This window comes from Microcaecilia unicolor, chromosome 1 (genome assembly GCF_901765095.1).
Source record: "Microcaecilia unicolor chromosome 1, aMicUni1.1, whole genome shotgun sequence".
NCBI classification, from domain to species: domain Eukaryota; kingdom Metazoa; phylum Chordata; class Amphibia; order Gymnophiona; family Siphonopidae; genus Microcaecilia; species Microcaecilia unicolor.
Window position 1 is genome coordinate 103,466,285 of NC_044031.1, and position 26,648 is coordinate 103,492,932.

General features: G+C 42.4%; 1 protein-coding gene across 1 annotated transcript in view; it reads right to left on the reverse strand.

Moving 5' to 3' along the window:
- LOC115467602 (highly reducing polyketide synthase SAT13-like) overlaps positions 1-26,648 on the reverse strand; it is a 106,970-nt gene that overhangs the window by 58,892 nt on the left and 21,430 nt on the right. Inside the window, exons 2-3 of the mRNA XM_030199277.1 lie at positions 25,191-25,346; positions 3,179-3,332 (exon numbers count right to left, since the gene is read on the reverse strand). Of these exons, the coding sequence (XP_030055137.1) occupies positions 3,179-3,332; positions 25,191-25,248 (212 nt within the window). The 5' untranslated portion in view covers positions 25,249-25,346. The remainder of the gene's footprint in view (positions 1-3,178; positions 3,333-25,190; positions 25,347-26,648) is intronic.

Consider the following 26,648-nt stretch of genomic DNA (forward strand, 5'->3'; position numbering starts at 1 on the left):
TCCTGTCCAAAAATTGGAGTTCATCGGAACCACGTGACACAGTTCAAGGATGGGCTTTTCTCCTGGAGCAGAATGTGGACACACTCATCTGCATTGCAGCCCAGGTCCACTAGAGCCAGTAGGTCATAGCTCGGCAGATGTTGAGATTACTAGGCCACATGGCCTCTACTGTCCACATGACACCCATGGCTCATCTCCATTTGAGAACTGTTCAGTGGTCCCTAGCTTCCCAATGGTTGCAGGCCAACAGAATTCTAGTGGATGTTGTCAATGTCACTCCTCCTCTACAGGAGTCTCTCTTGTGGTGGACCATTCAGTCCAATTTGATTCAGGGACTTCCATTGTAAATCACCCCTCCACATGATAGTGACAATGGATATGTCCCACCTGGGTTGGGGAGCTCATGTAGCTAGGCTTCACACTTAAGGTCAGTGGTCCTTCCAGGAGATCCAGTTACATATAAACCTCCTGGAACTTTGAGCAGTATGAGATTGGCCGATACACAAAATTGTTCTCATTCAAACAGACAACCAGGTTGCAATGTACTACATCAATAAGCAGGGAGGCATGGACTCATACTTCCCGTTTCAGGAAGCACTAGGTTTGTGATTGTAAAATACTTTTGCAAGCAGAAAGTCATATAAGGTGCAACGCTATTCAGATTCTTGTCTGTTCAATGTTTATTTTCTTGAGCTACAGTATCTTATCTTCAAGATTGTACTGGGGGGGAGGGTGTCATGGGTTAAGGGAGGGGAGGGCCAGGGCATAGGGGGGCCTACTGTTGAGGGGTTGTTGCTTAGGAAGGGGCTCTCAGAAGAGATGTGATCAGTGGAGGATATTCTCTGGGGGGGGGGGGGGGGGTCAGATTGTAACATACCATCAGGCTTGAGGGCAAATGGCAGGAAAGATCTGGTTGAGGGGGATTGGGGTGAACGGGGTTTGGAACATCATCAGGCTTGGGGGGGGGGGGGGATCAGGAAGAAATTTGCTCCTTTATGTTTCTCATATAGCTAACTTGTTTATTGCTCGGTACATGAATGTCTATATTCTGAAATCTGTACATAGATATTCAAGTGCCAAGCCTTCACATTTCTGTTTCTGGGGTTTCAGGTTCCAAATGTTTATCATTCTATAATGGAGCCTACTGTATCACTGAATGTAGCTGCGATATAGATATTCAGTCCTGCAGGTATCTTAGAAAAGGATCTACATTCACAGCTCCTTTTCTAAGACACTAGCAGAATTGTAGATCTCCCAACCTGGATGTCTCAATTCCAATTTGATAGATCACCGGGCTGCTGTAGTGAAACAGTCACAAGTACCATGGACCCTGAGAAAGGAACCGAAGAAAGGACCGAAACCTTGGCTATTGTCAGCTAAGTTATGCAATATATTTTACATACGAAAGTCTAATCAAAGGTTGGAGACTGTGCATACTGGAGGTTTTTATGCCAATGATGACAGCAAGTGCACCGGGTAATTAAAGGCCATTGAGCTATATGACAAGGAGTCTGTTGAGGCTTTTCCTCCAAAAACTGTAAGACCAAGCGAGTGTGTATGTAGGGATTTAGATAAGGAAGAGGATAGGATTGATGTATTACTGAAGTAAAAGTGTCCTCTGCAGCGCTCAAGTTCAGAGTGTAAGTGTTTCAATTCCAATTTGGACATCCTTTCTGAAATCTGCCTCCACATGCCAAAAACTATTTCTAATATTTTTCATAATCTTCCTTCATTTTACTGGATTTTCAAAAGACGTTTGATAAGGTACCTCATGAAAGGCTACAGAGAAAATTGGAGGGTCATGGGATAGGAGGAAATGTCCTATTGTGGATTAAAAACTGGTTGAAGGATAGGAAACAGAGAGTGGGGTTAAATGGGCAGTATTCACAATGGGGAAGGGTACTTTATGGGGTTCCTCAGGGGTCTGTGCTAGGACCGCTGCTTTTTAATATATTTATAAATGATTTAGAGATGGGAGTAACTAGCGAGGTAATTAAATTTGCTGATGACACAAAGTTATTCAAAGTCGTTAACTCGCGACAGGATTGTGAAAAATGGCAGATGACATTTAATGTGAGCAAGTGCAAGGTGATGCATGTGGGAAAAAAGAACCCGAATTATAGCTATGTCATGCAAGGTTCCACGTTAGGAGTTACGGACCAAGAAAGGGATCTGGGTGTCGTCATCGATAATACACTGAAACCTTCTGCTCAGTGTGCTGCTGCGGCTAGGAAAGTGAATAGAATGTTGGGTATTACTAGGAAAGGTATGGAAAACAGGTGTGAGGATGTCATAATGCCATTATATCGCTCCATGGTGCTACCGCAACTTGAGTTTTGTGTTCAATTCTGGTCGCCGCATCTCAAGAAAGATATAGGAGAATTGGAAAAGGTGCAGCGAAGGGCGACTAAAATGATAGCGGGGATGGGATGACTTCCCTATGAAGAAAGACTAAGGAGGCTAGGGCTTTTCAGCTTGGAGAAGAGACGGCTGAGTGAAGACATGATAGAGGTATATAAAATAATGAGTGGAGTGGAACAGGTGGATGTGAAGCGTCTGTTCACGCTTTCCAAAAATACTAGGACTAGGTGGGCATGCAATGAAACTACAGTGTAGTAAATTTAAAAACAAATCGGAGAAAATTTTTCTTCACCCAACGCATAATTAAACTCTGGAATTCGTTGCCGGAGAACGTGGTGAAGGCGGTTAGCTTGGCAGAGTTTAAAAAGGGGTTAGACAGTTTCCTAAAGGACAAGTCCATAAACCACTACTAAATGGACTTGGGAAAAATGCACAATTCCAGGAATAACATGTATAGAATATTTGTATGTTTGCGAAGCTTGCCAGGTGCCCTTGGCCTGGATTGGCCGCTGTCGTGGACAGGATGCTGGGCTCGATGGACCCTAGGTCTTTTCCCAGTGTGGCATTACTTATGTACTTATGTACTTTAGTACTGTTTTTGTCAACACAGCCAAGTGCCATATCATACTATCTTAGAAATATAATTCACAAAGTTGCTATGAAGTATGGTATAAAACTCTGATTATGAAAATAAAATTGCAACACAGTAACATAGCAAATGATGGCATCACACAAGTTTCCATACTCAGCTCAGCACCCCAAAGTCATTTACCTGAGCTTTTAACCCATTTCTAACTACTGCTTTCCAGAAACTCACCCATCAATGAGTGCAGCTTGTGTGGTCCGAATTTTTCCTGGTTTGCTGTCATCTGGATCATACCAGTCTCTGGTATTGAACCTTTCTGGTGGAATCTCTATAGTACAGTTTCTGCCTTCAACAAGCACCTTCCAGAAATTGTCAATCCCTTCTCCTGTTAAAAGAAAGACATACACACTGTACATAATGCATTACTTAACATACTTTTGCAATATTTCTTCTCCCATGTGATTTTTAGAATACTTTTGTTGTCTTCTCTAGATGCACTGATTGAACTTTAGGTGCTTTAGAAATCACCATCCATCTCTGCAGTAGGATGGCAGTATACCATATATACAGACAACAGAGGGTAGGCTGGTCCAGCACTTTAGTTCCACCCAGAAGGAACTCAGAATCCTCCTGTTACCCACTAAGAAAGGGGTCTTCAAATACGGTCCTTGAGGTCCACGACCCAGCCTGGTTTTCAGGAATTCCACAAGGAATATTGTGACAGGCAGAAGCTGTCAGCTCCCCTGGACAGGGAGAAAACACAGGCAAGTGGCAGTGCCAAAAAGTTCCAGTTTAAACCTGCTGCAAGGGGAGATAGTAAGACTAGGAGAAAACGAAAACCTGGAGGCAGGAACCCTATACAGATCCATACTGTAATACAGACCATGTTAGGGTCTGTACAAGCTGGAAAAAGGAGGAAAGAAAGGAATCTCCAACATTTACCTTGTAAGAAGGAGGCAAGAGAAATCCTTACACAAGCTGAGCTCTGGAAGGGGAAGTCCCTCCCTCCCAGCCTGCAGGGTTGCCATATAAAAAAAAAAATTCCCACACAAAACAGCCCAAAAACCGCACCCCACCCCCGCCGTCATCAACCCCGCCCCTTCTGTCATCACCCCGCCCCGCCGTCATCAGCCCCACCCCTTCCATCATCACCCCCGCCCCTGCCGTAATCAGCCCCGCCCCCGCCGTCATCGCCCCGCCCAATATGTTGGCAAACCCCGCCCAAAACATCACAAGCCCCGCCTCTGTCACCATTAGCCCCACCCCCGCTGGCCGAAAAACCGCCCCAAAACCCGCACAAAAAAAACAAAACCAGCGCAAAAAACCGCAACCCACCGCGGGCAAAAGTTTCCTGCAGCGGGTTGCAGAAAACCGCACATCTGGCAACCGTGCCAGCCTGTCAGGCTCCTGATCAAAGTAGCCTGAGTATGTGGGTTCCTTGGTTTCCCCAGCAACCAGAGAGAGGGGGGGTTAGAGTGTGTGTGTGTGGCTGGAAGGGTTGGATTCCCTAGATGCCAGAGGAAAGGAAGGAGCATGCATGTATATCCTGCGGAAAAGGAGGAACTAAGTAAAAAGGATTTTGTATAGCCCATACCCCTGTATTCCCCGTGCATGCTCAGTTCTTTGAGCCAACATGAGCATTCGCAGGAGTGTGGGCGTGGGTGGCAGAGGCATGCCAACAATGCTGGGCTGGAGGAAAAGCAAGGCCAGCCGACATGAAGAAAAGGTTTACCGTAAATATACTACTGGTAGTTGTCCATTTACAATGCAAAAAAGAAAGTCATATGCAACTGACTTCAAATTATCAGCAGTTGAATACACAAAAACATGGACATTGTGAAGCTGGGAATATGTTTTCCATTGATGAAAGTCTATCCGTGAGTGGTGCAAAGCTGAGGAAAAATGGAAAGAAATCCACCATAGAAAGCATGCACAACTTGGAAAATCTGCCAAATAGCCCAACCAGAGGCAAAGCCAGGTTTTCATCTCAGGGGGAGCAGACTTTTATAAAACAGGTGCCGGTTGGTGTCAGCTAGACAGCAGTGTCTGTGTTGTTGCTCAGGGGCTGTGGTGGGCAATGATTAATACAGGCTGTCTCTGTTGCATCCTGCCTACAAGGAAACAGTAAGTTACATCAGTAGGCAGGATGCAGAAGAGGTCCCTGGACTGGCCAGAGCAGGCAACCTGTCTTCTTCAAATAAAAATATTCAAATCGTGATCATCACCTTAGGAATAGCACACCCAGTCCTTCCACTGCTAGACACCTTGTTTAAATCAGATTGGCTTTTGTTTGTGTGGCGACTCTACAGGATGTGAAGAACACTACTCTTAAGCATTTTTATTTTGGGTGACCTTTGGTGGCCCTTGCCCCAGAGCCTACTTTCAAATAGGGCTAGACACTTTGTGAAATAACACAAACCCCTGCAAAAAGACACCCACAACCTACACTGAAAACTTACCACACCAAAACAGCCCTAACCCACCTATGAAAAGATAATGCTATAAATATTACAGTGGGACCTAGAGAAGTGTTTCCCTAGGTGGTCCTGGAGTACCCCCTTGCCATTCAGGTTTTCAGGCTATCCACAATGAATCTGCATGAGAAAGATTTGCATGTAATGGAGGCAGTATATGCAAATCAATGTCATGCATATTTATTGTGGATATCCTGAAAACCTGACTGGCAAGGGGGAACTCCAGGACTGCCCTAGAACACAAAACGTACCATACCATAACAGCCCTAACCCACCTATCACAAGACAGTGCTATTTATTTATTTATTTATTTGTTGCATTTGTATCCCACCTTATCCCATCTCTTTGCAGGCTCAAAGTGGCTTACAATACATCATGATTAGTGGAAGAATGTTAGTAGATAAACATTTAGTACTGCAGGGTTTTGGTCAGCATGATGATAATAAAACAAAGTAATAGTATATATATTACACTGGGCTCTGGAGCACCAATATACCTACTGTTGGGAAACTGGAGCACGCTGCACTGTTACACATTCCTACACAGATACTACATGCTGGCAGAATCCTTCACCTCAGTCATACATGCAGAACATGGACAGACCCTCATCTATATAACATAAGAGTAGCCATACTGGGTCAGACCAATGGTCCATCTAGCCCAGTATCCTGTTTCCAAAGTGGCCAACCCAGGTCACAAGCACCTGGCAGAAATCCAAATTGTGACAACATTCCATTCTACCAATCTAATGCAGAATAGGGAGCCAGAAAAAAAACAACAACAACAAAAATTGAAATAGAGACCTCCCTGCCCAAGGAAGCCAGACTTTAAACAGTGCAATACAGGTAAAATAAGAGACAGAAATGCATTTTCTCCTGTACTTTGCAAAATAAAAAATAGAAAAAAATGTACAGTTTACAAAGCAGGTACATCTCAGTACTTAGAAAGCATTAAATAAAAATACTTTTTTTCTACCTTTGTTGTCTGGGAATTTGGCTGGTCCCAGTCTTTTTTTCCACGTTCCATGAGTCAGCCTTATAAATTCTTTTCCAGGTTGGCCTTTCCATTTTTCCTCTCGCCTCTTGTCTTCTTCATTTCCTTCTCTACATCTGTTTGGCACTGATCTTTCATTTTATGTCCCCACTATCAAATAGCTGTGTATAGAGCTGCCAAATGATCCAGTTCCAGAAGGGAGATTTTTCAACCAGTCCTAGTGTTAACTCACATCCCAAATTCATGTGGGATTTGCAGTCCCTGATTCTACCCATCAAAATCTGTGCTGCAGTACATCCAAAATGACTTAAGAAAATGCACTCGGAACCCTCTACTGTTGTTTGAACAATTTATTTTCTCATTTGCTTTGGTCCCTCTGGCTCTTTTCTGTGTTTCTCTGTTTCTTCTGCCTTTATAGGGTCTCTTGCCCATCTGACATTTCTCCTGTCTCCAAGTGCACAATCCCCTTTTCCTCTACAATACTATCTGTCCTGTCCAGTATCTCCCTTCTGTGTCATAAGACATTAGACATAAGCATCGCCATGCCGGGACAGACCAAGGGTCCATCGAGCCCAGCACCCTGTCTCTGACAGCGGCCAAAAGAACAAACGATTTGTCCAGCCCATCCCAGAAATGGTAAATTGTTCCCACGTCCATTCAATAACATTCTTCTCCCTATCCTACCCCCAAGTTCAGCATCTGCCCTTAATGAGTCCCCATCCCCCTCCTTTTTCAGCATAAGCCTACCTGGTCTCATCATCTCCCACTTTCTAGCATCTGCCATCCTGGTGTCTCCACCTCTCCCTTTTTCTAACATTGTCCTGTGTCCCAATCTTTCCCCCTTTTCCAGCATTACCCCTGTTACCATCTTCCCCCTTTTCCAGCATTACCTCTTTGTCTCCATCTCACCCATTTTTCACCATTGTCCCCATATCCCCATTCCAGTTGTGCCCGTCTATGTCCCTATCTCCTCCTCCCTTTTTCCAGTAGTGCCCTCTTTGCGTCCCTATCTTCTTCCCCTCCCATGTGATAATCTTTGAATAACTGTCTATACTTATGGCTATGATTTCTGAACATGTGGTATCAATAAAGGACAAACTTTTAAATGCCCAGTTCGGTATATATGCTAATCTCAACTTTGTTAAATGTTTCAGACATATCCACCATCTATTTATTCCCATGATATAACTAAATTCTATTATTCTGTCTCACTGTATTTTCAAATGTAAGCTACACTGAATCCAACTTTGCTTGGGATAATGTGTGATATAAATACATATTTTAAAAATCCTTTAGCTCCACCTTTCAAGACAATGCCTAGCCTGCTGGATAGTGATGGCACAAGGAAAGCAAGTTTGGTCCAGTGAAGACTAATTCAAAATAACTTGTTCCTTAGCTGGGCCCTAGTATTACCATATTCTTCCAGCAACAATAATTTTTGACACTGTTTTAGTGATAATCAACTGTTATTTCTTTACTCCTCCAGCTTTTAAGGCACTGCCTATCCAACTGAAACAGTTTTAGCATTGTTACAGATGTACATAAGTAATGCCACACTGGGAAAAGACCAAGGGTCCATCGAGCCCAGCATCCTGTCCATGACAGCGGCCAATCCAGGCCAAGGGCACCTGGCAAGCTTCCCAAACATACAAACATTCTATACATGTTATTCCTGGAATTGTGGATTTTTCCCCAAGTCCATTTAGTAGTGGTTTATGGACTTGTCCTTTAGGAAAACATCTAACCCCTTTTTAAACTCTGCCAAGCTAACTGCCTTCACCACGTTCTCCGGCAATGAATTCCAGAGTTTAATTATGCGTTTGGTGAAGAAATATTTTCTCCGATTTGTTTTTAAATTTACTACACTGTGGTTTCATCGCATGCCCACCTAGTCCTAGTATTTTTGGAAAGCGTGAACAGACGCATTACATCCACCTGTTCCACTCCACTCATTATTTTATATACCTCTATCATGTCTCCCCTCAGCCGTCTCTTCTCCAAGCTGAAAAGCCCTAGCCTCCTTAGTCTTTCTTCATAGGGAAGTCATCCCATCTCCGCTATCATTTTAGTCGCCCTTCGCTGCACCTTTTCCAATTCTACTATATCTTTCTTGAGATGTGGCGACCAGAACTGAACACAATATTCGAGGTGCGGTCGCACCATGGAGCGATACAACGGCATTATAACATCCTCACACCTGTTTTCCATACCTTTCCTAATAATACCCAACATTCTATTCACTTTCCTAGCCGCAGCAGTACACTGAGCAGAAGGTTTCAGTGTATTATCGACGACGACACCCAGATCCCTTTCTTGGTCCGTAACTTCTAACGTTGAACCTTGCATGGCATAGCTATAATTCGGGTTCTTTTTTCCCCACATGCATCACCTTACACTTGCTCACATTAAATGTCATCTGCCATTTAGCTGCCCAGTCTCCCAATCTCGTAAGGTCCTTCTGTAATTTTTCACAATTCTGTCGCGAGTTAACGACTTTGAATAACTTTGTGTCATCAGCAAATTTAATTACCTCACTAATTACTCCCATCTCTAAATCATTTATAAATATATTAAAAAGCAGCGGTCCTAGCACAGACCCCTGAGGAACCCCACTAGCTACCCTTCTCCATTGTGAATACTGCCCATTTATCCCCACTCTCTGTTTCCTATCCTTCAACCAGTTTTTAAATCACAAGAGGACATTTCCTCCTATCCCATGACCCTCCAATTTTCTCTGTAGCCTTTCATGAGGTACCTTGTCAAACGCCTTTTGAAAATCCAGATACACAATATCAATCGGCTCCCCTTTGTCCACATGTTTGTTTACTCCTTCAAAGAATGTAAATAAATTGGTCAGGCAAGATTTCTCCACACAAAAGCCATGCTGACTTGGTCTCAGTAATCCATGTCCTTGGATGTGCTCTGTAATTTTGTTTTTAAAAATAGCCTCTACCATTTTCCCCGGCACAGACGTCAGACTCACCAGTCTATAATTTCCCGGATCTCCCCTGGAACCTTTTTTAAAAATCGGCATTACATTGGCCACCCTCCAATGTTCCAGTACCACGCTCAATTTTAAGGATAAATTGCATATCACTAGCAGTAGCTCCGCAAGGTCATTTTTCAGTTCTATCAACAATAAAGAACGACAACGTGTATGCAGCAGATCATAAGTTTGCTTGCTTTGAACTGAACGGCAACCACAGCTGCACCGGGGGTGGGGAGGTGGAGACAGATTACCTAAATTGGCTCCCTTGTTAAACTGGACTAGATAGGCTCACTTCCACTCCGGTCAATTAAACCTCCCTGGGCAGTGTTCTCCCTTCTCCAGCCCCCACCCCGCCGAGCATTGCATCTTTCACCTTCACTTCTGCCCGTCTCTCCCATCCACGTGGTCACTTTTTACTTCTCTGAAGCCTTCTCCCTCCTGCGCAGCATCGCACGGGCGATTCACAGTCAGCCTTCTGCCAGCGTCAGGACCTCTCCTCAGGCGTATCCCGCCTACTCTCTTGCAACTTCCTGTTTTCTGCAGAGGTGGGACGCGCCTGAGGAGAGGTTCCGACGCTGGCAGAAGGCTGACTGTGAATCGCCGGTGCAGTGCTGCGCAGGAGGGAGAAGGCTTCAGGGAAGTAAAAAGTGACCACGCGGATGGGAGAGACGGGCAGAAGAGACTGTAAAAGATTAAGACTCGGGAGGGAGGGAGGGAGGGAGCAGAAAAAAATATTTATTGGCACGAGGCGCATAGGTGCCATTTTTTTCAAAATAGCTGTTTGGGGGAGCAACCGCTTCCCCTTCGCCCCACCTAGCTACGCCACTGGGCCCAACACGAAGATTCGATTTTTATGGAGGAGTGATAAGCTTATATGTTGGAATGATTTATATATTCAAGCTAGCACAATAGTGGGTCAAAAGCTACCGGATGACTGGGATGAAAAAATGGGTAAATTTGTTAATTTTGTGCAAGAAGAACGCAAGAAAAATAACCCTCACCTGGAAGACATGATCAATATGGACGAGGTACTGAGAGTTTTGATATTTCAAGTGCAAGAACAGTTGCTGAGCGATGAATAAAATAATGTTTGATACACTATGAAGTACTGATGCCATAAACTTCTATCTTTTAATAAGAACTGTTTTATGTTGCTATAGATCTGTTCAATGCCTCCTTATAAAGTATATTACCAAAACCTATGGGGCCTTTGCTACATGCTTCTTGTAATAAAAGTATTTTTTTGTAATCATTTTGGGAGTTGTGGGGGTTATTTTTCTATATAATGCAGTGGCGTAGCTACATGGGGCCACAGGGGCCTGGGCCCTCGTGGATTTGGCCCTGGACCCCCCCCTACTGATGACCCTCTCGACCCCCCTCCCGCCGCCAACCCGCCATCGCATACCTTTGCTGGCGGGGGACCCCAACCCTCCGCCAGCCGAGGTCCTCTTTTTCCGGCGCAGGGCTTCGTTCTATTTCTGAGTCTGATGTCCTGTACGCTGTACAGAGTTCTGTTTCTGTGAGTCTGACATCCTGCATGTACAACGTGCAGGACATCAGACTCAGAAACAGAACGAAGCCTTGTGTGGGAAGAAGAGGACCTCGGCTGGCGGGGGTTGGGGTCTCCTGCCAGCAAAAGTAGGCAGCGGTGGGGGAGGGTTGGCGGCGGGAGGGGGGTCGAGAGGGCCGACGGCAGGGGCGGGTCAAAGTTGGTAGCGGGGGGGTTGACAATGGCGGGGGGGCGGCGGTGCCGGGGGGGGGGGGCTAAAATGTGCCCCCTCACCTCGGGCTCTGGACCTCCCTCCCACCCGCCCGCTGAAGTCTAGCTACGCCCCTGATATAAAAAAATGCCACCTCCACAGCGACCTTTAAATGTAATGACTTGTATAACCCTCACCCTTGTTTAACCTGCAGTGAGTATTCACAGTAAGTAAAATTTATATAACCCGCAGGTTATATTTGTGAAAATACAGTAAGCACTTTTCCACACATACCCAATTCTGCAAGCCAATGAAGCATCAATGTATGGTCTATGGCATCAAAGGCTGCCGAAATATCAAATTGTAAAAGAGCAGCCTGACCACACCTACTTAGTGTATCCTTCACTTCAGATGATTAGCCTAAGGAGCAAAGTTTCTGTACTATGTAGGGGGTGAAAGCCATGCTGAGAGAAATGTAGACAATCATTGGCAAAAATAAATTCCTGAAATTGCTGATACACTATAAACTCCATAAGTTTGACAATCCAAGTGTAATACCGAATGATATGGGTATTACTAAAACAGCAGTGATAGATTTTACAGAGGTACTGGGGGGAGGGAGGTCCTTGCCGGTGGGCTGGAGAAAGAGATTGGGAGGCCTGTCCAGGGGAAAGGTTGGTAGAGAAGTTGCAGAGATAAAGTGCTTTCCCTGTGTGAGTGACAGCAGGGGGTGGAGTGGAAAATAATAAAAGGGATTGCAAGGAGAACAGCCTAAAGGGTCTGTGCCTGAAAGAGTAGCCCTTATTTAAACCTGTTCCAGAAAACTCCAGGTAAAAGAAAAGTGCTCTGATCAGCTGTCCACTGGAGTGATTAAGACATGACACCTCCTTAATCTCCCAATGGTTGCTGTCCCCCTCCCTCTCCCCTGAAAGCAAAACCAGAATGGGATACCAGGCTTTATGATAGCTTCAGGTATTATGTGCATTCTCAGCAAAGCAGGTGCCAGGTCTGAGGAGCACCCTAGTGGTTAGTGCAGTAGACTGTAAACCAAAGGATCCAGGTTCAAATCCTGCTTCATCTGTTTGTTGTTAATTGTGAACCTTCCAGAAACAGAAAAATACCTACTGTACCTAAAAATATAAGACACCTGCAGCCTGAAGGCTATTGAAGTGGTATACATTCAAGTACAGTAGATATTTTTCTGTTCCTGGAGGACTCACAATTACAAAATAAGGGCCCCTTTTACAAAGGTACACTAGCGCTAAACATTAGAGATGCCCATATATTCCTATGTCAATCTCCCAAACACATATTGATTAATTATATAGAACAGTCTCTTAAAACAATTTCCATATTAATGATGGATCCATACATAAATTTTATAATGTGTCCGGGGATCTTCAGATTTCTTAAAGGTTTCCACCATATGGGAACTGAGTCACAAATCATTAATGGTGTTCCTTATATCCTCATTGATCCAACCGTGAATCACACTTCTATTTATGTTCTTTTATTTTATCTTTATATGATCGTTATTTCCCCAAAAACTTTTTCAAAATCTTTCAAAACTTTACAAAACCTTTTTAGTAGAAATAGATTCATTAAAAAAATATATAAATAGTACTTAGCTTGGCTTAAAGCATTTAGCAGCAATAATTTTTCATCCAGCCAAACCTCTGCCAACATGGCCAAGTTTCGTTAAACTTCTTCAGGGAAGAGGCTAGCATTTCTATGTTCGCTATCACTTCTCAGCCATTTTTTTCTGAGAAGTGATAGCGAACATAGAAATGCTAGCCTCTTCCCTGAAGAAGTTTAACGAAACTTGGCCATGTTGGCAGAGGTTTGGCTGGATGAAAAATTATTGCTGCTAAATGCTTTAAGCCAAGCTAAGTACTATTTATATATTTTTTTAATGAATCTATTTCTACTAAAAAGGTTTTGTAAAGTTTTGAAAGATTTTGAAAAAGTTTTTGGGGAAATAACGATCATATAAAGATAAAATAAAAGAACATAAATAGAAGTGTGATTCACGGTTGGATCAATGAGGATATAAGGAACACCATTAATGATTTGTGACTCAGTTCCCATATGGTGGAAACCTTTAAGAAATCTGAAGATCCCCGGACACATTATAAAATTTATGTATGGATCCATCATTAATATGGAAATTGTTTTAAGAGACTGTTCTATATAATTAATCAATATGTGTTTGGGAGATTGACAGTACTGCATTGAATTACTCCTCACACGTGAAGAATTGGTCTACTTAATTTGATTGTTCATATATTCCTATGGGCATCTCTAGCGTTCAGAACGCACCGATTAGCATGTGCTAAAAAACACTAGCGCGCCTTTGTAAAAGACCCTTTATTTTAAGTGGGAACCTGAGTCCATTGGTTTACAGTCCACTGGATTGACCCTCTGCTCTGCATGGGCATCTGTGTGGCCATTTTCTAAAAATTCTGCTGTCCAAATGTCTATGACCCTTGTTTTCCCCCCATTCAAAATTTTGACATTTCAGTTTGTAAAATGGGCGTCCATACACTGGAAGTATCCAGCATGAACATCCATCTCACCTATTTTCAAACAGGCTGTATCCTGTAAGATGGATTTCTGTTTGGGGCATTCTGACTTCATAATCCCTATTATGACTTGGTCGTCCTTTCAAAAATGCCCCTCCATGTCATTTGGAAACATTAAAGGTTCACACAGCGTTTAAAGATCTGCTTCAATTTTGCTTTCCAACAATGAAGAAATAAAAAAAATGTTTTGGCTCATCCTTCACTTGTGGTGTCATGAAATGTGCGAGATCAAAGTTTGGTGCATTTTAAAAGAAGACAATGTGTAATGTACACTGGAAATGGAAGAGGTTCTCCATCTTAATTAAGGTTTTGATTTTCTTTGAAATCTCAGACTAAAGAAGTCTTTCACTGAGGATTAGTTCATGCTATCTGCCACAGGACACATTTTATTCCTATGGGCTCTATTGCAGGTAACTTGCACTAATCTTTAGTAAAAGAACTCCTAAATTGTATTTCTAGTAGGGTGATTTATGCAATTATTTATCCATGCATGAAGATCTATATTGATAAAATTAGTTATCCGGTTAGAATCTTCATACTCTCTGTTCTGTACATCCCTTAAGACCTACCTTTGCACTTTAGCATTCCTTTCAACCTGACACTAGAATGCCATGAGGGATTGACCAAAAGACACAACAGTTACTCCCCATTTCCCTTGACTCCTTCCCATCCCACCTCTGTTTAAGTATCTCTTCCTACCCCTATCCGTTCCCCATTTTTTCCTTCTACATCCTCTGGAGTCCCCGAATGATTGCTATGTGTGTGTGTGTCTATTACTTTCGTATCCCCATGATTTTGGAGTTCCTTTCACTTTCTGATTTTGTTACCATTATAAACTGCTCTGATTTGTACTCAACATGAGCAGCATAGCAAATGTTAAATAAACAACAAACGATAATTTGAACAGGTAAAGCAAAAGCACCATTGGATCAACATTGACAACAAATCTCATTGCAATAGAAAACTTAAGATATTATGTAATTGAACAAAGACATTATCCTGGGGCGGAGATTTGTCACAGGTTTTAATTTGTCTAGAACACGAATACATTTTTCAATGGGATACATTGGTCCTGTGGGGTTTAAATTTAGATTGAATCGCATATCTTCTAATTGATGGCCCTTTAATTTGAATTTGACAGAATGGCACATCTTGCAGTGACATTTGAAAGGCACATGCATGAGTGTCTTGGAGTGTGGATGCACACTACCAGAACCCTCATCCACGCTCTTATCACCTCTCGCTTAGACTATTGCAACTTGCTTCTCACAGGTCTCCCACTTAGCCATCTCTCTCCTCTTCAATCCGTTCAAAATTCTGCTGCATGACTAATATTCTGCCAGTGTCGTTATGCTCATATTAGCCCTCTCCTAAAGTCACTTCACTGGCTTCCTATATGTTTCCGCATACAGTTCAAACTCCTCTTATTGACCTATAAGTGCATTCACTCTGCAGCTCCTCAGTACCTCTCCACTCTCATCTCTCCCTACATTCTTCCCCGAGAACTCCGTTCACTGGGTAAATCTCTCTTATCTACACCCTTGTCCTCCACCGCTAACTCCAGACTCCGTTCCTTTTATCTTACTGCACCATATGGCTGGAATAGACTTCCTGAGCCGGTACGTCAAGCTCCATCTCTGGCCGTCTTCAAATCTAAGCTAAAAACCCACCTTTTTGATGCTGCTTTTAACTCCTAACCCTTATTCACTTGTTCAGAACCCTTATTTTATCATCCTCACCTTAATATCCCCTTATCTCTTGTTTGTCCTGTTTGTCTGTCCTAATTAGATTGTAAGCTCTGTTGAGCAGGGACTGTCTTTTCATGTTCAAGTGTACAGTGCTGCGTACGTCTAGTAGCGCTATAGAAATGATAAGTAGTAGTAGTAGTGAAGTAAATGAGGGGCCTTAAACATTGCAATGAGTATTATGCTTTTAAGTATTGATTTAAAAATGTGTATCATATATTCATCACTCTATGTTAGTGTTGTAGTAGGTTGTTTTGAAGACTAAAGTTTATCCTGAAGATGCCCAGATTGGGTAAACAAAAAGTAAATTGGATCTGTTAGAGTGAGGTGGAGGCTATTACAGTTCTGGTTATGAAACTAAAATTGCATCATTCATCAAAATAAGTCATTTTTTATTATTCTGTATGATTTGTCTTCAATTCATTACAGAAAGATTAACATAGGGCCTGCTATTAAACTGGGTGAGGATGAGGAGGATTTCTGACCCGTTATACCCTATATGATGGTGGATACTCACTTTTGGGGTGGGTAAGCCGTTTGAGCTCAAATTTTTATGCCAAGATTTTGATATCACTGTTTCTTTGATGAATGTGTTACATGTAAATTGATATTATGGAGTGATGATCGTATGAGAAATATATATATATATATATATATATATATATATATATATATATATATATATATATATATATATATGAAGAGGGGGAGTTATTTTAGATCTAGTCCTTAGTGGAATGCTGGGCATGGTAACAGTGTTGGATATTCTGGGAAACAGTGATCATAACATGATTAAATTTGAGCTGATATGTGGCGTGAAGTCACTAAGGAAATCTACTATAGCAGCATTACATTTTCGCAAGGGCGACTATGACAAAATGAAAGAAGAGTGTGACTGTGTGAGCGATGGCAAGGCATGGAGTCCTCATAAAATACAGACTGAGGCTAGTACAGAGTCAGAAGGAAAGGCTTTATTCTATACAAAAAGGGGAATAGTTTCTTCACGGGCTTTTCACTCTCAAGAAAGTCTATTAAACATAATCCTGGAACCTGGTCCCCGACAGGTTCCACGCTTCAATAAAGATTACTTTTCTTGGTTCAGGGGTCCTTGTCCCAGACCCAGGAATCACAGGGTAAATATACAGTCACTTTTTCTTAACTGTGAAGTTCAAGGAAACCTTTCCTACTTCACTGAAGCTTGACCTACTGACAATCACAGGATTCTGGGAGTCCTCTGCACTCAGGTTCCTGCTCCTGTCTCTTGGAAAACCTCTGTGAGGCCTCCCTGATCTATTTAGCCTCAGGGCTTTTACCTTCAGCCTGATCTGATCCCTGCCCCTCTGAATCAGCATCAGACTCAGCCTTCACCTCAGCAGACTAGCGCCACCTGCCGAAAGGTGGCTAAACTGCATCAGTGAGGGAGTGTGTCTAAGGAAACCCTGTCTTGTACCACCCACACCCACACCCTCACACAGAGCAAATGACAGCCAGCATGGTTAAAAGATGAAATTAAAGAGGCTAGTAGAGCCAAAAGAACATCCTTCAGGAATGGAAAAAGGATTCAAATGAAGAAAATAAGCAGCAACTTAACCACTGTCAAGCTAGATGCAAAGCATTGATAAAGAAGGCAAAGATAATATGAAAAACATTGACGCAGAGAAAAAACTCATAGTAACACATTTTTTAGGTATATCAGAAGCAGAAAGCCTGTGAGGGAATCCGTAGGACCATTAAATCATGAAAGAGCAAAAGGGGCACTCAGGGAGAGATTGAATGTTTATGTTTATATTTATTATCAGGGATCCAAAATGGCAATTGGAGCGGACGCACGCTTTAGGAGCTCCTGAGCTTCAACGGATATGGGGAAGAGGAAAGGGAAAACTGGAGCCCCTGCCTCCTCGGGGCCAGTTGGGAACCCTACCTTACGCCAGACTACCCTCGAAGCATTTGAAGTCCAAGCATCGGTAAAGCCAACGATTGCTACTGCAGGAAACGCAATACCAGCAGCAAACTATAGCACTGAGGGAGTGACGTTAAGTTCTCCCTCCGGTATGACCCCGCCGCGACCTGGAAGTATTAGCGAAAAGGAAAGTGTATCGTTATTGGAGACACCCAAAGTTGTTTACGATCTCCAGACGATCAGAGAATGCCCCATCGCTGCGTCCTTCCCGGGAGTAACATCAGAGGGGGGAACGATGGTATTACCGAACCCTCCACTGCCCCGGAAACCTACTTCTGGAGAACACATCAGCCCAGTAAGACCAGAGAAAGTCACGTTGGACATACTCTGGGACGCTATACAGGGGCTTAATTCTTCTCTGCTACAAATTTCAGAGTCTCTGCGGAGAGACACAGTTGAATTAAAAAACTATTTTTTATTAGTGTCCAACAAGATGGAAGCACAGCAAAAAGAAATTGGAATTATATGAACTGCAATAAAGTCGGTAAAAGAAGTGGTAACCTCAGTAATAAAAGAAAAAAATGCACATGCTCGAAAGATGGAGAACTTAGAAAATCAGCTCAAGAGGAATAATTTAAGACTTTTAAATTTTCCGAGATCTTCTTTTATTTCTCCTTTGGAGCTATTTAAAAAATATATGTCTGAAATATTGGGACTACCAAGCGAGAATCACCCTCCGGTGACAACATTTTATTACTTAAAAGGATCCTATAAAAATAAAGAAGAGTTGCCAAAAGAAAATTTGAATTTAACAGAAATGTTAGAAACATCAGTGGAAAAGGAACGAGCTACTCTGTTGGTGACCTTTGCCTTTGAATTGGACAAAATTAATATTTTACATTTATTTTTTAAACATGTGAATGATGTTTTCTTGGGAGAGAAAATAAATATATTTCCTGATTTGGCTAAGGAAACTTTGGTTAGAAGGAAGGAACTAATGACATTTAAGTCAAGAGTTCTGGCTTTAGGAGCCACCTTCTTTATCAAGTTTCCTTGTAAATGTATTATATTACTTGGATCAAACACATATCTCTTTTTTGACCCCAAGAAACTAAAAGATTTTGTTGAAAGCAGAGAACGAATGAAAGAGCTCCCTGGGGTTGTCCCAGCAGATAATGCTACAGCCTGAATGCAATGTTGGTGGACCTTCCGCTCCGGGTCTTTATTAAAGGGGAAAATTTATTTTTGTCTTTTATTTTTCCTCTTTTTTCCTTATATAATGTTTTCTAGCTATTGGATCCTTAAATTGTGGATAAAAGTAAGACTATAATTACCTTCAGTGTGTATTAATAGTTGTGGAACTAAGTTTGTAGGTCTTCCGACATTTATTGATTATATGAATGTAAAATGAAAATTTTAATAAAGAAAATGAAACATATTTATTACCAATTTGGTAGCCCGCCAAATCTGAGACCAGGCCAAGGCGGCTTACAATAAAATTAACATTAAACATACATTTGAAAGGAATGCCAGTTAAAATAAATTTAATGAATTCTTTGCTTTGGTCTTTATGGAAGAAAATGTAAGCGATCTACCTGTACCAGTTTTCAAGAGTGATGACGCAGAGGAACTGAAAGAAATTTGGTGAACTTGGAAGATGTACTGAGCCAAATTTATTAATCACCTGGACCGGATGGTATACACCCCAGGGTATTGAAAGAACTCAAACATGAAATTACTGATCTGCTGTTAGTGATATGTAACCTCTTGCTAAAGTCGTCTTTTTACCTGAAGATTGGAGGGTGGCCAGTGTAGAGCTTATTTTTAAAATGGATCCAGGGGTGATTTGGGAAATTTGAGGCTGCTAAGTTTGACTTCAAGGTGAGCTGGTTGAGGTACTGTATCTGGATTTTCAGAAAGCTTTTGACAAAGTGAATGGGCTTTGTCAGCATTGCCACACCAGGAATCGCTAGCGCAGTTTAATAAAATAAATAAATAAATAAATTCTCCATACTACACAAATCCCAATCAGGATTCCGAGCTAACCACAGCACAGAATCAGTGCTAGTCACTCTTATGGCTAAATTTAAACAAATGATCACAACTGGCTATAACATTCTTCTACTACAATTCGATATGTCCAGCGCTTTCGATATGGTTGACCACGGAATATTACTACACATCCTTGAATACTTTGGAATTGGAGGCAACGTCCTCAAGTGGTTCAAAGGCTTCCTAACCACACGATCTTACCAAGTGATATCCAACTCTACCACCTCAGACACATGGACACCTGAGTGTGGAGTCCCACAAGGATCCCCCCTCTCGCCGACCCTCTTCAACCTAATGATGACACTCTTGGCCAAACTACTATCCAATCAAAACCTCAATCCATACATATACGCAGATGACGTAACAATCTACATACCGTTTAAACAACATCCGATTGGAAATTACAAACGACATCAACCAAGGTTTCCATATCATGCACTCATGGGCGGATGCATTTCAGTTGAAACTAAATGCAGATAAAACGCAATGCCTCATACTCACCTCACAACATAATAAGAACAAATTCACCACCATGAACACGCCAACACTATCCCTTCCTGTATCGGACACACTGAAAATTCTTGGAGTGACCCCCGATTGTCATCTCACACTTGATAATCATGTGAAAAATACAACTAAAAAGATGTTCTACTCCATGTGGAAACTAAAAAGGATAAGACCATTCTTCCCAAGGACCATTTTTCGCAACCTGTTACAATCACTAGTGCTTAGTCACTTAGACTACTGCAATGCACTCTACGCAGGATGTAAAGAGCAAATCATCAAGAAACTGCAAACTGCCCAGAACACTGCAGCCAGACTCATATACGGAAAAACAAAATACGAAAGTGCAAGGCCCCTAAGGGAGAAGCTACACTGGCTCCCACTTAAAGAATGCATCACATTCAAGATATGCTCTCTAGTTCATAAAATCATTCACGGAAATGCTCCAGCCTACATGACAGATCTTGTAGACCTGCCGCCCAGAAACTCTAAAAGGTCATCTCGAACATTCCTTAATCTGCACTTCCCCAGTTGTAAAGGCCTAAAATATAAACTAACGCATGCGTCAAATTTCTCCTACCTGAGTACACAGTTGTGGAACACACTACCGCGCAGCTTAAAAGCTACTTACGAACAAGCTAACTTTCGGACATCCCTGAAAACTCACCTATTCAACAAGGCATACCAACAAGATCAACAACTAGAAATGTAACACAAAGCAACCTTCCCTATCATCAACAATGCCCCTGCTCATTCCTACTTACTCAAATCTTGATCTAGACCTATTAACAATATGTTTTCTACTTATTCTCATTTGCTTAATCTTTGATGATACTACTTTCCATTTAACACTAACAGTTATTTCCTATTTTTCTATCTACTAACAATAACACATTGTAAGCCACATTGAGCCTGCAAAGAGGTGGAAAAATGTGGGATACAAATGCAATAAAAAATAATAATAAATATTAATAATAAAAGAGGCCCTACATTTGCAGATGACACAAATCAATTCAAAGTTGTCAAAAACACATGCAGATTGTGAAAATTTGCAGGAAGACCATAGGAAACTGGAAGACTGGGCATCCAAATCACAGATGAAATTTAATGTGGACCAATACAAAGTGATACACGTTGGGAAGAATAATCCAAATCATAGTTGCCCGATGCTTGGGTCCACTTCAGGAGTCAGCACTCAAAAAAAGATCTAAGTGTTGTAGACAATACGCTGAAATCTTCTGCCCAGTGTGCGACGGCGGCCAAAAAAGCAAACAGATTGCTAGGAATTATTAGGAAAGGGATGCAAAATAACACCATGATAATATAATGCCTCTGTATTGCTCCATGGTGCGACCACTTTTTGAGTATTACATTCAATTCTGATCACTGTATCTCAAAAAAGATATAGCGGAATTAGAAAAGGTTCAAAGAAGAGCACCAAAATAATAAAGTGGATGGAATTCCTCTCATATGAGGAAAGGCTGAAGAGGTTAGGGCTCTTCAGCTTGAAAAAGAGACGGCTGAAGGGGGGGTATAATTAAGGTCTATAAAATCCTGAGTGGTGTAGAACGGGTAAAAGTGAATTGATTTTTCACTCTTTCAAAAAGTTCAAAGACTGGGGACACTCAATGAAATTACATGGAAATACTTTTCAAACAACTTGGAGGAAATACTTTTCCACTCAGATTGAATAGTTAAGCGCTGGAACTCTTTGCTGGAGGATGTAATAACAGCAGTTGGCATATCTGGGTTTACAAAAAGTTTGGGCAAGTTCCTGGAGGAAAAGTCCATAGTCTGAAATGGACATGAGGGAAACCACTGCTTGCCCCAGGATTGGTAGCATGGAATGTTGCTACTAATTGGGTTTCTGCCAGGTACTTGTGACCTGGATTGTCACTGTTGGAAGCAGGATACTGGCTAGATGCACCATATTATTGAATGTGTTAAACTACTATCCACCTTATAATTGAAAGAGAAAAATGCCTAGATTTCGACCCAAATCGGGAGATAGACGTTTATCTCACAAAAACGAATAAATCGGTATAATGGAAAGCCGATTTTGGACGTTTTCAACTGCACTCCATCACGGAAGCGTACAAAGTTGACGGGGGCGTGTCAGAGGCGTGGCGAAGGTGGAACTGGGGCGTGGTTATCGGCCGAGGAGAGATGGGCGCCTTTCGCCGATAATGGACAAAAAGTATGCGTTTGTAGCTAGAATTTAGGGCACTTTTCCTGGACCCTGTTTTTTCACGAATAAGGCCCCAAAAAGTGCCCTAAATGACCAGATTACCACCAGAGGGAATCGGGGATGACCTCCCCTGACTCCCCCAGTGGTCACTAACCCCCTCCCACCACAAAAAATGATGTTTCACAACTTTTTATTTTCACCCTCAAATGTCATACCCACCTCCCTGGCAGCATTATGCAGGTCCCTGGAGCAGTTGTTAGGCAGGTCCCTGGAGCAGTTGTTAGGGGGTGCAGTGGACTTCAGGCAGGTGGACCCAGGCCCATCCCCCCCTACCTGTTACAATTGTGATGCTTAATGCTTAGTCGTCCAACCCCCCCAAACCCACTGTACCCACATGTAGGTGCTCCCCTTCACCCCTTAGGGCTATAGTAATGGTGTAGACTTGTGGGCAGTGGGTTTTGAGGGGGATTTGGGGGGCTCAACACACAAGGGAAGGGTGCTATGCACCTGGGAGCTCTTTTACCTTTTTTTTTGTTTTTGTAAAAGTGCCCCCTAGGGTGCCCGGTTGGTGTCCTGGCATGTGAGGGGAACCAGTGCACTACGACTCCTGGCCCCTCCCACGAACAAATGCCTTGGATTTATTCGTTTTTGAGCTGGGCACTTTCATTTTCCATTATCACTGAAAAACAAAAACGCCCAGCTCACAAATTGTCGAATAAAACATGGACGTCTATTTTTTTTCGAAAATACGGTTCGGTCCGCCCCTTCACGGACCCGTTCTCGGAGATAAACGCCCATGGAGATAGACGTTTTTGTTCAATTATGCCCCTCTATGTCTTATTGGATATTAGCCTGTACACTGCTTTGATATGTGTGACAGAAACAGCAATACATCAAATTTTAAATAAACATATAATTATAATTAAAAGGGGTTTTGACGTTTTTGTCAATATTTGTCATTTAAATAAAATGAAAAAAACCCCAAAAAGAATAATGTGCTTTTTTGGCAGATTTCTTTTGTGTTCACACATTTCAAATGAAAGCACATCTCTTTGTGGGCATGCCTGGAGTGATATGGTTGTCCCTTGACCAGTGGCAACCCTTCCATTAGGCCACCTGCAGAAGGGGCCTCAGGCAGCAATCTTTCTGGAGCGGCATCTCCCCCTTCCTTCTTCCACCCTCTTCTCTTTACTGCAGCCTGCCTCTCTGACGGAGCTTCTTGTTTCCTCAGAGGTGGGCACAGTAGAGAAGAGGCTGGTGCCGGCGGCTGGGCAGCATATGGGAATCGCTGATGCCTGCTTTTGAAAAATGGGGAAGAGGGTGGAGGAAGGAAGAGGTGAGATGCCAGACCCTGGCTTGGGGGAGAGGGGGGTCAGCATCTCAGCCCTGCCTTAGGCAGTATCTTACCTTTGGCCGCCCCTACTCTTGACCAAAGACCAGGCTGATCCAGTTCAGATTTTGGCCCATTGTATCTATGGAACCGTAGTTCCAATATCTTCCAAAAAGGCAACACTACAAATCCATATATTTAATAGGTGAAATCAGAAGTGGATCAGCCTGTCAGGGTTGATTTGTAGTAGGTGAAAACTAATAGGCACCTTGAGCCTTCCTAGACAGACAAAATACAGTTACCATAAATAAATCATTTCTTTTTTATAGGCAGTGATGATTGTTCTCTTTTATACCCAATATCTCCCTAACATCTAATTTTACAAAGTTGCTATTCAGGTTTTTGGGCCTATTGACCTTCAGAAGCTGTAAGGAATTTGGGAGAATCTAGCTTTATGGGGGAAGCTCTATATGTGCTTAACTTAGATAGCATGTATTTGACAATGGGTATACACAAGGGCAGAGCATGGGTGGGACTCACGCACGCGTAGCTTATAGAATGCTATGTTAAACACATATCACAGATATCAGGGGTGGACTGACTATTTCGGCAACCAGACAGTGCCCAAGGGCCCAGTGCAGTTAGGAGACCCAGTATCTCCTCCCCTCTGGCATCTCCCCTCTCCCCCCCCCCCCCCCCCCCCCCCCCCCCCCATGTACATCAAAAGTCTCTTTCTCCATACGGGGCCGCAGCTGTTTGCTACCAACCAGAACCTTCTCTCTGCCATAGCCTGCCCCTTTCTGACATACCTTCCTGCTTCCGTAAGGGTGGGCCACGGCAGAGAGATTCCGGTGAGCAGCAAACAGTCAGGGCCCTGTATGGAGAAAGGGGCTTTTGAGGTAAATGCAAGGGGAGATAGCCAGATCCAGGGACAGACTAGAGAAGGGGGAGATGTTGGCCTCAGCAGGAGGAAGAGACGTTGGACCTGGGGATAGAATGAGAGGGAGAGGTGTTGCATCGTGGGAGGTGGAGGGGGGAAAAGATGTTAGATCTGGGGAGGGGGAGAGATTGCCTGGAGGCCCAGATCCCTGTCAGCACTCCTGCCAGATATGCATTTCTGTACCCAATTACACTAGTATTTTATGAAGGAAAGCAGGTGCCTACATTTCTTTATAAAATATGCTTCTTCTATGGGACAAATTCTGTAACTGAGTGCCTCCATTTATGCATCCTGTTGGCATGTGGTAGGAACCTATTCTATAAGGGAGCTTAGGCGCCTAGGTTCTGTTATAGAATTGACACCGCTAAATGTGGCAGTGCCCTGCTTATATCCTTCCCATGCTCTATCCATGTATATGTCCCCTTGCAAATATATGCTATGTATGATAGGTGCATATTTACACAGTAGTGCTTCAGGGAATATATGCACATATGTGCACACATCTGCATGTATAAGCTGGTATTCTAAACATTTACAAGCACATTATGTGCACATAATAGTTAGCACCTAGTTTATAGAATTGCCCTTTATGTGCATAAATACCATAGTATTATACTGAGGAAGCTAAGGGCTCCTTTTACTAAGGTGTGCTAATGGACTTAGCGAGCTAATCATTAGTGTATGCTAAATGCTAAGAAGCCCATATGAATAAAATGGGCTTCTTAGCATTTAGCACATGCTAATCATTAGTGCACGATACGTTAGCGCACCTTAGTAAAAGGAGCCTTAAGTTCTTTGGATAGTGATGACAAGATAGTCATTATGTCTCGTTCATGTAATACTCACCTCCTGGAAAATTACATCCTATTCCCACGATGGCAATTTCATCTTCAGGCTCCTTCATATTTCCAAATACCTTCTGATATATCAAACAGTATTGACTAGGATGTACATAGATATTCTAGCATTCCATTCCCTTGAGAACTAAAATGTTTCAACTTTCTGAAAAATAACACAAAACCAATACAACCTTGAAGATGAGATAGCTCAAGAGAATAGTTTCAATACAAGACAAGAATTTGAATAGAAATGCACCTTCCTTGCATTTGTGCCTTTAAAATGATAAAATCCAATATACTCTGTCCCAAACACTCCCAACACTTGTATATTACACAGTCCAAACTTTTACACAACCTTTTAATCTCAAACTAACTTGGTTACTTTACTAACGGGGATCATCAGAATAACTTGACAGCATATACCATTTGGGAACAACGCCCCATGTACTCATGGCACTGTACACATCATCATTGATCTACCCAAAGCTCAGCTATATTTTTTTAATAGTTTTTTTTTCCTTTTTTTGTACTTGGGTGAAAAATCGCTGCCAAGTTAAGAAGTATTCAATACGTATCTCAAATGTCAAAGCTACAAGCTTTTTGAAAAATGCTTTTTAAGGATTGCATAAAAAAAGTACAAAAAGGAAAAAAAACTATTTTAAAAAATATAGCTGAGCTACGAGTCACACTGAGTGAAATGTACATTTGGCAGGTAATTTCAGAACAAGCCACTTAATTTATGCAGCAAATGTATGCATAAGTTGTATCAATTTTTAAAGAGTGGAGGAGTAGCCTAATAGTGCAGCAGGCTTTGATCCTAATGATATGGGTTCAATTCCCACGGCAGCTCCCTATGACCCTGGACAAGTCACTTAGGGGTCCTTTCACAAAGCCGTGGTAAAAGGTGGCCTCTGTTAATGTGGGCGGGCGCTGGGCCACTTTTTACTGCGGCTGGGAAAAAGGCAATTTATAATAGGCTGGGAAATGGGCCTGTGCTAATATTAAAACTAGCATGTGCCTATTTAGGGCCTGAGCCCTTACCACCATCCACTGACTTAGTGATAAGGGCTCACGCACCACTCACGTGATAACCATGCAGCGCATGCCAACATGGGCACACTGCCAGATACCATCTGTATTCAGCGCGTGCCAAAATCAGAATTACCACCGGGTGCATGTGCTACCCTAGTGATAGTGCCAATTTAGTATGTGCTACCCACACGCTAGTCTTCCTGCATCTTTGTAAAAGGGCTCCTTAACCCTCTATTGCCCCAGGTACAAAAACTTAGATTGTGAGCCCTCTAGGGACAGAAAAAGTACCTACATATAACATGTACAGCACTGCGTATGTCTAGTAGTGCTATAGAAATGATTATTAGTAGAATGTTTACAAATACTTTCTATAAAAATGATACCACAGTAAGTACACACATATATACACCTGCCATTTACTACGCATACACTT